This window comes from Orbicella faveolata, unplaced genomic scaffold (assembly GCF_042242905.1).
Source record: "Orbicella faveolata isolate gen_17 unplaced genomic scaffold, um_ofav_v1 contig_13, whole genome shotgun sequence".
NCBI classification, from domain to species: Eukaryota; Metazoa; Cnidaria; class Anthozoa; order Scleractinia; family Merulinidae; genus Orbicella; species Orbicella faveolata.
In genome coordinates, this window is record NW_028301540.1 from 31953959 (window position 1) to 31965255 (window position 11297).

At 39.1% G+C, this 11297-nt stretch overlaps 1 protein-coding gene across 2 annotated transcripts; it reads left to right on the forward strand.

The window, feature by feature from the left end:
• The first annotated feature begins 1071 nt into the window (after positions 1 to 1071).
• LOC110050022 (kielin/chordin-like protein) lies at positions 1072 to 11234 on the forward strand. Of its 2 annotated transcripts, XM_089285504.1 has the most exons (11): positions 1072 to 1228; positions 1874 to 1939; positions 2805 to 2890; positions 3720 to 3762; positions 4623 to 4946; positions 5542 to 5778; positions 6245 to 6478; positions 7376 to 7609; positions 8592 to 8825; positions 10526 to 10660; positions 11092 to 11234. In XM_089285504.1, exons 3-11 carry the CDS (start codon positions 2807 to 2809, stop codon positions 11094 to 11096), a joined length of 1530 nt encoding a protein of 509 aa, XP_089141630.1. In that variant the 5' UTR covers positions 1072 to 1228; positions 1874 to 1939; positions 2805 to 2806; the 3' UTR covers positions 11097 to 11234. The 2 variants fall into 2 exon arrangements, with proteins under 2 accessions (XP_089141630.1, XP_089141629.1); XM_089285503.1 differs by lacking the exon at positions 1874 to 1939.
• The last annotated feature ends 63 nt before the right edge of the window (positions 11235 to 11297 follow it).

Here is an 11297-nt window from a genome sequence, read left to right on the forward strand (position 1 = left end):
TTCAATTTTGCGCTGAGAGGCTAAAACACAAATTCTGTAAATTACAATTGGCTATGCGGTCTCTGAAATTTCTGCAATAAGTAATCAAATAGCAAAATTTAAAGAAACAATTGAAGGTAAGTAACCAGGCTGAAAAGTAACCGAGCTGAAAAAGGAGAATCTATTTGCGCCCTGATTTGCCTTGTTGAGAAAGGACTTATTTCAACTGCTCTTTTGATTAGAGTTTGGTTTTGGTGTGTAAGGAGTTTTATTTCGAAGTCAACATAAGACAATTCAAGCTTCTGAAAAAGGGTCAAGAAATCTTATCATTTGGAAAAGAATGCAATTGATAACTTGCTCTAGATTTTAAGTGCATCTAGTTAGCTTCCTGTCAAGTCAAGTTTTCAGTTACATTTGAGTTAGGATCCCTTCCGTTCAAACCATCATTTTCTGTCAAAAGGCAAACCAATTTCCTACTTTGTTTACCCGTTTCTATTTACGTTAAATAATATTTATTATTTACTTCCGATATCCCAATTATTGCTGCTGTTAACGATTGGATTTAAACATGAGATAATCCTCCCAAAAAATTGAAGATCAAAACTAACTTAGCCGCAAACATAGAGTTAGATTAAGGTTAACAATAATTTCGAATCGAGCGGCGAAGTCCAAAGTTGTTAGTTGAATAATTTTTCCTCTAATTGAATCTAGCCGGAATTCGTTTAATTTGTTTTCCTTCTTTATTCTCCTTAGATAAATAATTAGTGCCCACTCAAAGTACTCTTCAAATTCATCACTGTTTTCCAAGTAACACATTAAACCAAAATTTAAACCCTTTACATTTCTGTTAAAAAACATCGTGGCATTAAAGCTAAATAAATTGCTGAACCTTCCTTTACAATCTTAATGCGATTTTTTAAGCATCCAATTTTCCGTTAGCTCTGGTAAATTTAACATGTTATGATATGATATTTGTTTTAAAAAACAAGTGTTTTAATATTTGCCTTCGAGAGGATGGTGCTTGTTTGGTGTGACAGAAAAATGATTTTGTCTTAAAATTCAAATTTCCTGCGACTCCGAGTTTTGAACGTGCTTGTCATACAATTTAAAGTGCACTAATCTCTTTACCAAAGGCTGGCTCCCTCAGGCGTGATCCGTCACACTTGATTTTCTTCTCCTGAGGCGTTCACCTTTTCGCGAACTTGACGAAAACCTCAACACTCCGCTGCCGACAGAACCTTGAAAATCGGTAAGTGAGATAAAATATTTCAGCCCGTAGAAAATGAGTTTGCTCCTCATCACATATTCATGCAGCAAATCTTAATAATTATTACGAAAAACTGTAACTTTTAACACTATTAGGCGTTCGGACGGAACTTTTTTCATTGATCCTTTGCGATAAAATCTTATTTGCTCACTTGCTAGCGCTTTTCTTATTATTCATCGGACTTTGTCTCCCTTTTGCTTCTTCAAGCAATGCTGCTTACAAAAGCATGTAATATCAGAAAATGTCACAATTATCATGGTGGTGTTTATTAAAATGTTCGCGCTAAGAAAACCAATTGCGAAAATTACAAGTTGATTTACCAAAGTAGAACGGTTCACTTTTTATGGCTAAGCCAGAAAACTAATAAGTCACCAGTGTATTTGTGATTTTATCAGGTACTTCTTATCCTTTTCCTTTGGCGTGATTATTATTTTTTTTAAAATAACACAGTTTATTAAAGATCGAAGGCAGTTTCTTTCGAAATATCTGTTTCTAAGAGCGTTTCTTTTCCTTTCTGCACAACAGCTTCATCGAAAATTGACAGAAAAAAGGTTGGCAAAAGAAAAAATTAACCAGCTGCGCATAAAGCAGTTATTTTACTGGTAAAACGTTTTGATCATTGTATAGATCACCATCTTCGAAAGGGGTCAGGTTTAATTTATTGATGCTTATGATATTCTAGGAGGCATCGAGGTATGTGTATTTAATGCATCGAAGTTTAGAATTTTAAGTACTATTGTTGGATATTTGGGATAATTTGTCAAAAGATGTTTTGTTTAGACCCCCGCAACACACTCTCTTACTGAATAGTTAATATTCAGTGGCAGTGATCAGGCAAAATCTCAATTCTGATGTAAGTCTCATAATAGTACAACTGTGCCGTAAACGAGAAAGACGAGGGAGAGCATCTGACGAAATTCCTCCAGCCAGTGTTGTGGGGTAAGGAAACAAAGACGGTTAGGTTCCTATATATAACAGATTCGTTCTCGGGTTGGGTTTATTGAAAATGAACCTCGTGCAGTTGTGCAGCTAAATGCTATTCCTTGAAATAGTGGGGCGGGTATAAGGAGAAAAAGATGGGTGGGTTACAAGTCGTTAACCGGTGTGAATTCGATGTGCACGCGTGAACTGTGATGCCATTAACTTCAATTTTCAGGCGCCAGAGATCCTCGCCAGCGATTGCCACACACTCGTACTTCCATGAAACACCTGAGAAGCCATGGTTTTTTTCACATGACAATTATACCAGCTACATTTGCAAGAAAATAAATTTGAGGACGAATCTCGTAGATACTTAGCACGAGAAGAACTGTTCTTCTTATAGGTTATATCGCACCATAACCACCACACCCCAACCCCACACACTGCTTGGGGTTATTAACTTGACCCTAACAAAACACAGCTGCTGTACGGCCAATGGTCTGATCTAATCGACACCATTTTCCGAGTCGGTGCCGTTCCAAAATTAAACAAAGGCTGGCAGCCAACATGCCAGTTATTTAAAAGTTAGATATACGTTCTGGTTAATATTGCTGAAATGCCATGTGGTTTTCTAAAGGTATGGAATCCAGGGCATTTCTTCAGGCCTTCTTGGTGATTTGCTTGGTGGTTTTAGCAGCTGAGGGAGAAAAGCACGACACAGTGGTAAGTGACATTTATGATCAATTTGAGCGGTGTGATATCCGTGTCGTGAAAGCGCGGTTTCCTTATGGCTGATGGGTTTGAATGTGCTTAACTTGAAAGCCTAGGCAAGAATCATTATTGTGAAAATCTGTTTCCCGAAGCTACGAAAGTATTACTCAACATCATGTTGATAAGAAGAAACCTCATTTACATTTATTTACTTTTAACCCTACCGTTTACCTTCATTTTGTTGTGCTCTTGAGTGAGACAGTTTACCCTCACAGTGGCTCTTTTAACCGCGAGGAACAAAATGGATTGTACACTGGAGAACAGTTGAGGGAAAGTTCAGCCAAAAAAAAAACCAAAAAAACACAAACAAACAAACAGTGTTGGATTTGGTTAAGGAATGCGACAATGGACTAGCCTTTCTACCATAGCTAATAGCTACTCGTACGCTTAAGCACTGCTATGGAAACTGGGAATAAGCTCCAATGGTTTGAGCTAGCTAGGCTCTGGAATTGATTTCCTTACCTTTAATATTATTAGAGATTATTAGAGCGGTTTTCGTTCGAGTAATGTAAAACCATAGCCAAAGTGATCACTCTGGCCAATCAAAAAGAGCACAGACAATCCAGTTAACCAATCAAGACTCTCGAAACACACACGCCTAACCGGCAAAAGCGCGGGATTGCGAGACCGGGACGATTGGTTCTGGTTGACTTCTGATTGACTTCTGATTGGATGACAAAGTGGTGCGAGCGTTCTAATCCAACGCTTTAAGTAGATGTAATAATGCATGAAGTGGATTAGTGAATTCAGATTCAAAATTTGCTTCATTTGTATTTTTCAGGAGGCTGAAGAAGAGAAGGTTTTAAGCGTCCGAGACCTTCCGGGTAAGAAAAGCTACGCATGGGAGTTTGTTGAGAATACTTTAACTAGTTAATTGCACCTAGATGAGAATGATCTTAATATTATATTAGAGCGACCATCGAGAAGGATTTCAATAATTTCCGTGATTCACACGCGAGTCATGGAAACTCAAACGGTGCCGGCCAGCGGTGCAATTCGATCTCTTGGACTGGCAATTTCGTTTTTTGGTTCCCGTTTCTCTCCTGGGAACGTTGAACAACGCAATAATAATAATGCTGACAGGTCGTTCATATAATATCGTGCAAGTTATTGAACGTTAGGTCGTCTGATAATAAAAATCGTTAGAGCTGAGGCTACTTCCTGAGGGGCGATGTTACGTTTCTAAATTAAACCCGGCTAAGATGCCCTGAGTCGGGGCCACATGGGGCGACACCACTTCTCTAAAAAAGTTACTCTCTTCGATGTTTTGTCAGAAAGGCTCCTAATTACGCACTTGCAACTCTCGCACTACTACTTAAATCTGGTTGTAAGTTTTGCACTTTTTGGGATATGAGTGAGGAGTGAATGGTGTCATTTTAATAACCTCAGAGAAACCTGCAGATGTTGTTTGGAATGAGTGAAACTGAATCAAGCATATAAATAAACTAAAGCTGCTAAGCTGTTGCGATAAATTCACAACGTGGTTGCAATTTGCCCATAAGGAAAAAAAAAAAACAAACAAAACAGCACAGATCAACATTCTGGCTAAAAACCTTCGAGGGAGAGCTGCAAAATTTGAGGATGATTCTGAAAAGATTTTTAAAAGACTGACCCATCATCAGAGGACTTGTGGCGCCTGTGGAAAATAATTTTCAATTATTGTTTTTTCTTCTTCATCTTTCAGTTGAAATTGACTATGAGCCCGTCGGTTGTTTTAAAGACAAGAAGACGAACAGATTATTAGACAAGCTCGTAAAAAACTTCAGAAAAAAACAGAACTTGGGGGGCAAAAACATTTGGGTTTATTGGGAGGGTAATATGAGCTACGTCATTCAACTCTGCGCTGAGGAGGCCTTCCGGCAGGGCTACACCATGTTTGGAATGCAATATTACGGAGAGTGTTGGTCTGGGAAAGATCCTGAGAAATATTATAACAAGGAGGGCAAGTCGAGGAATTGCATCAATGGCGTGGGAAAGGCATACACAAATTATGTTTATCGCATCAAAGGTAAATAGACTGGGGCATTTAATTATATCTGGCAATAAGGCTCAGTTATGGCAAAGTGGTCTACAAGGTAAAGGAGGACTCTAATTGGCTCGCTGAGGGGTCTGAATTTTGTAATACGGACCGCTTCGTTGGACCCGCTCAGCAGTAGTTTCCAAAAGCTGCTCTTCCAAAACACTGCATATATAAAGAGATTTATTTCCTTTTATGTCTAAGGGCTAATTTAGTTCAAATTTCAAAAAGGTGGCCTTAAAAATGCAAATATATGCTCAACTTCAGAACGCGCGCTAACCGAGATGCCTTGGTTCAGGAGGAGAATTTTAAAAGAGCCAGTATGATAAATACTTTATTGAACTAGCTTGTTCGGTCTGTATTGTGGAATACTGGTGGTTATTTTTTCAAGTTTATGGTCAGAGCTGGAAGCGAGCTCCATAAAAAAAAATAAATAAGTAAATAACTCGACCAACATTTCCCCAATACGGACCTCGCGCAGTGCACTTCGTTAACCACAGTTCGAAGCTCGCAGTAATTAGCCAGTGTTACCTGTGGTCAGTAAATGTATTTAGCTGAGTCCAATTTGTAACATTTATTTTCCTAGTGAAGCCAGTCCAAATCAAAGCTCCGTCCTCGGTTTGTAATGTCGAAGGCCAGACATACGATGATGGTGACAGCATGGAGGTGTACAGAGGAGATCTGGCCAGCGGTGAATGTGAACAGTGCACGTGCAAAGAGGGAAAACTAGACTGTCACCACATTTTCCATTGTGTTCTCAACGATTCAAGTTGTGACAGTTACGTCAAAAAGCCAGACCAATGCTGTCCAGAATGTCAACGAGGTATGGTGGCGGGGAGGGGAGGGGAGGGGATTCTAATTTATTATCCATGATTTCATAGGAACATGTTATCATTAACTGTAGATCAATGTTTTTGGTGTAGTGTGCACGTGTTAACCAGTGTTACTGTAGTAGCCACTCAGTTGTGTTCAATTGAAAATCCGTGAATCTGATTGGTTCTCTTATCGTTTTCTATTTAACAAATAGTTTCTGCGTTGCCATGCGTCTGTTCAGTAACAAATTGCAGATGACGTCAAAATCTGTTAAGAACAAAACAGTGGCTCACGAACCATTACTGCGAGTGTGTCATTGATGTTCTTACAACATTTTTACGTTATCTACGATCACCGTCTTGGTTTGCTTAAGTTTCCTATTAATCAACTTGTCTTTTCAGTTGGTAAGGATAATAACTCATTAATTGGAATCTATTAACAACTGAGTCGTGCAATGCCATAATTATTTAACTCAGATGTCCCCATTGACGCGCCTAAATGTAAAGTGAAGGACAAAACTTACAATCAAGGTCAAAGTATGGAGATTCTACAGGACTATGGCGGTAAACAGCTTGCAGAATGCCACCAGTGCACGTGCATGGATGGAAAACTGGACAAATGTCACAGAATCTACTACTGCGAGCTAAACAAACCAGGATGTACAAACTTCATTAAATCTGCGGGCCAGTGCTGCCCAACGTGCGCCCGCGGTACGTGGCTGATAGAATAAGTTAGCTATAAAAATAATTTCGTTAAAATGTTTTTGTTTTAAACCATCAAAATAACGCTCTACTGCCCTTCGGTCGTAGAATACATTAGAAGTTACTCGCAGACCTAAGCGAAGTCAGCAAAAGAACGTATGAAAGTAGTAAAGCATTCTCACTTCAGCAAAATAGACACTCACTGCTTTGGCGGAATGAAGATATGAGAGGCAAAATTTAGCTTAGGCAAAGTCGAAGGACAGCGAAAAAGAGGCGAAAACGTTGCCGAGGGGAAGAGGAAGGGTGCAAATTTATAATTTGAATGCTTGAGCGTACTTGGCAAATTGAGGTCGAAAAAAACTTGATTAAACGTCTTAAATAGGCAAACGAAATCCTTGGTCACACAGAGCGTTAGAATGGGGGACGATTCCGCGTTGGCTAGTTGGTGGAATTTTTAGCAGTGAGACTAAGACCACAGTGAGAAGCACATCCAAAAAAATTTAAATCTTGGTGAAATGTAGTAAGAGGTAGTAGTTACAATGCAGTTTGGGTGCATGCCTGATGACATTTGCAGACTGCGGACCGCAGAATCTTAGCCCGCAGTATCATTTTCCCATTTCCATAATGGAAAGCAGATTGAACCGTCAACAGGCTAACCTGAGTGCTATTCAGGATAACCTGAACGACATTCAAGCTAACCTGAACGCTATTCAGGCTAACCTGAGCGATATTTAGACCAAAATGTAGTCTACGTACAGTCTGCAAATGCCATTCTCCGATGTTATTTCAGGCTCACATTCTTGCCAATTAGAAAAAGGTCTCATTATTTTTTCATAATATGATATCAAAATTTAAGTTATTATCTCTTTGACTCTTCAGCTATTATTTCTGCTCATTGCTTTGTAGTGTTACCCAAGCCCGCTCCTCCAAGTTGTAAGGTAGGAGGACGGAACTACAAGGACGGAGCCAGCATGGAAGTGTTGCACATGTCCTACGATCAAAAGAATGCCTCCTGCCAACAGTGTAGATGCAAAGAAGGCCAAGTGGACGGATGTCATCACATCTTCCACTGTACACTTGACGACCCAAGCTGTGCGCGTTATGAGAAGCGTTCCCATGAGCAGTGTTGCCCTGCCTGTGGTATGTCAACATAAATGCTTGAGGGAGCTCAGTCGTGGCATTTGAGTTATTTTTGCCGCCAGCAAAATTGCCTTTAAACTGAACGAAACCTGAAAATAATAGTTTACTAAGATAGAAAAACACCAAAGGGATAATAATAAACCATAAAGGAACAAGGTTGGTTAAGGATGGACATGATCAACACGGATTAATAACGAGGAACTTGAAAAATTTACTGCCAAACTTTTCAAGATGTGCAAACTATGACGTAGCTCCTTTGAGGAAAATACAGATAGCTGTAGGTTCATACAGGTACTCTTCACCTGTGCTCGTCACGCATTCTTCTCCTTGAACATTTCGTGACGACCACAAAGAGCGCCTGAGTAGGAGGTTTCCTTTTCTGCAGCTGGTCTGGACAAGTGAAATATTCTGTATATTAACAGATGATTTTAACGAATACGGAACTGGGTATTGTTTTATGAATGAGGACATCAGAAATCACTTAGGGCCGGTATTGAGCTTACTTCTAAGAACCTTTTATGATAAATGCCCGAGACATGCCTCGAAGGGGCTGCAACGAGCTCTCGGTTCAATTGAGAACACTTACTTTAAAATTGGATTCATTGACTAATTATATTTTCGATGAAGCGCCCCAATATCTAGTGTAATGCTTGTATGCCTGGAGGAGTGAAATGGGATGCATATGTACAGTAGAACCTCGATTGAACAAACCTGTATATAACGAATTCCTTGGTATAACAAACGATATTCTTCGTCCCTATAAAAGTAACAAAACCTCCCAATAGCGGACATATTTTGCCAGTCCCTTGGCCCTTCGTTATATCGAGGTATAACACTGTATTGAAAGGTTAACTTCCTAAAATAAATGGATACCAGATCGTCATGTAAAAACAGTAGTATAACGAAATATAAATAATATTAAACAAAATCAAACAAAACTTAATGTGCTATTTTTTAATATTGTTATTTTCTATATTTTCAGTTAAACTTGAGCCCAATCCGCAATCTCCCGGTTGTAAAATAAATGGCCTGCTATACAAAGATGGTGAAAGTGCCGAGGTCTTGCAGGAATCCGCTGATAAGGCCACCATCATCTGCCAGCAGTGCAAGTGCGAAGCAGGGAAACACAGCTGCCATAAAATCTTTGACTGTGATATCCAGAAGGTAGCCTGCGAAAGATCCATCAAAATCCCTGGACAATGTTGCCCAGAGTGTGGTACGTAAGCGGAGTCCTTCCTAAGGCTGAGTTACGCCTTATTAGAATTATAAGAGGTCACGCAGCAGGGCTAAGAAGTAATATATCAAACACAAAAGATCGAGTTTGACCACATATCTAAACTCCAAGAGGACAGTTGAAAATACGATGCACAGCGGAGTATTTTTGACAGACTTTGAGGTGTTTGGAAATTGGCCAAACATTGTCTCGAGTGTTTGATACTGATTTTCTCAATTGAAACTAAAACTAAGGAGAAAACGGAGAAATAAAATCGTAAAAATCTATGCTTGTGATTCCAACACCTTCACGGTCATGATTTCATTTGTTTGAACTCGATGAATTATTAATGAGTTTGGGAAGACCGCTTCAAGGTTCGGCTTCAGCTAGAAGCTACGCTGCGGTAATGAATGAGTTGCCAGTAATCGGATACCCGTGTTTGCGCAAAATACTCTGGGATCGTCTGGGGGCAAACATTGCAAGTCGCTAGAAGGAAATGTATGGCGAAAAGTTGTTTCGACGCCCAAAAACACGGTTTTGGGAAGAGATCAACGCTTTTTCGCCGCTGTTTTATCACGAATGGATTTTGGCAATGTGGATACATGGAAAAATGTAAGTTTTTGTTTGAATAACCGTGAAATAAGTGATAAAACTTACTGATAAACTCCCTTTTGCTTGCGTGAGGTTTATTGTAAAATACATTGAAGAGAATATTGAAAATTTCAACTGACACGCCTGATCTCCAGAGGCTACGCGGAGCAAATGGTAGAAAAGACCCTCCGAGAAGTTAAATATAAAGACAGAAAAGAAGCTCTAAAACAGAAATCGAAAATTGTAGAAGGAACTACTACCCTTTGTGTCGGGCAATTTGACTCAACCGTCAATACCAAACTTTGGAAAGCATAATCACGCACAAATGGCACTTTTAAATACAAATACTCAGAGATATTTTCAAGGAGCCACCCTTGATCTGTTATATAAAAGGAGAATCGCTGAAATACGTGCTTGTAAAAGCAAAACAAAGGCTTTGAGCAACACAGTAGCCACACAGCATGAGTCGCGCGGACTCATTTGTCATTAAATCAACCCCAGACAGTACAATGATCACCACCGGGCTTATTTCCAGTATTATTTGTATGACTGAGCTTTCAAATAAGTCAGAAGTAACCTCTACACAACTTAAAAGGCTTTACAGGGTTATTTCCTCTCGATTTATACCTAATTAATTTTGTAATATTTTCAGACCATTACGAGATGTAAATTTCACAATAAACCTCACGCAAGCAACGGGAGTTTATCGGTAGATTTTGTCACATATTTCACGGTTATTCAAACAAAAACTTACTTATTCCACATACCAACATTGCCCAAATCCATTCGCGATAAAAACGACGGCGAAAAAGCGTTGATCTCTCTCAAAAATCGTTTTCTTGTACCTCAAAACAACTTTTCGCCATACATTTCCTTCTAGCGACTAGCAATGTTTGCAACCTGACGATCCCAGAGTTCTTCGCGCAAACGCGGTTATCCGATTACTGGCAACTCATTCATCAGCGAGGTTCCTTAGTAACGAGATGTGCGTGATTTACAAGAAGATAATCGAGAATTTTTAAAAATAGTACGATACTACGAAGCTCAGTGTAAATTTACCTGGGAATTATTCTGTTTAACTCTTTATTAAACGTTTTTCTTTTTCTTTCAAGCCTGCTTCCACAACGGAGAGCACTTGTCCCCCGGAGATCAATGGCAAAAGGTTTCTGGAGACGAGTGTGTAACATGCACGTGCAGAAAAGACGGCACTGCAAACTGCACGAGAATGCCGGGAAGCTGTCAGTCAGGTTGGAACCCAATAAAACGCTTTCACATCACGTCATGGCAGCCGTATTAGGCATATTAATTTTCTTGAAATTTGTCCCCTCGGGGCAGGAATTTTTTTTTTTAATCCTTACAATTTCTTTTGCAAAGTTATTTTGCCGTGGTACATGAAAACGATATACCAAAACACAACAGGGGGCGCAAAAACAATCTTCACTGCGTCCGAGAAAATCACAAATCTTAATTTCCCCACTTATATAACCTGCTAAGGGTTATTTGAATCAACTTAAGGCATGAATAGAGAAATAAAGAAAATCACTTCAAGATAAAAAAAATTCTTATTCTCTTATTCTGTGTATTATTTTTTATTGCTTTTCTTTTTATCTTTCACATAAATCAGTCTTATATGGCATATCAAGGTTTAATTTTAATTTCTTGTTAATTCTATTTTCAGAATGAGATGGACAGTGGCTTTGTGCAACATCAATTGTTTAAATGCATTGGATGGGAATCAAATAAATAGTGATGAAGTTCTACATCTGTAAATTAAAATTAAAATGCACTTAATGCGACAGAATATAAACCTTCAATTGAAAACTGAGTCAGTTTACTCTCGGTTGATTGATCTTAAGGAGCTCAGTCACGATATTTTGAGTTATT

Bases quoted from the DNA above. Each gene is read 5' to 3' on its own strand.
- LOC110050022 (XM_089285504.1), top strand. From the start codon at position 2,807: ATGGAATCCAGGGCATTTCTTCAGGCCTTCTTGGTGATTTGCTTGGTG. The intron at 7,610-8,591 runs GTATGTCAACAT...CTATATTTTCAG, and splicing joins GCAGTGTTGCCCTGCCTGTG to TTAAACTTGAGCCCAATCCG. The intron at 8,826-10,525 runs GTACGTAAGCGG...TTTTCTTTCAAG, and splicing joins ACAATGTTGCCCAGAGTGTG to CCTGCTTCCACAACGGAGAG.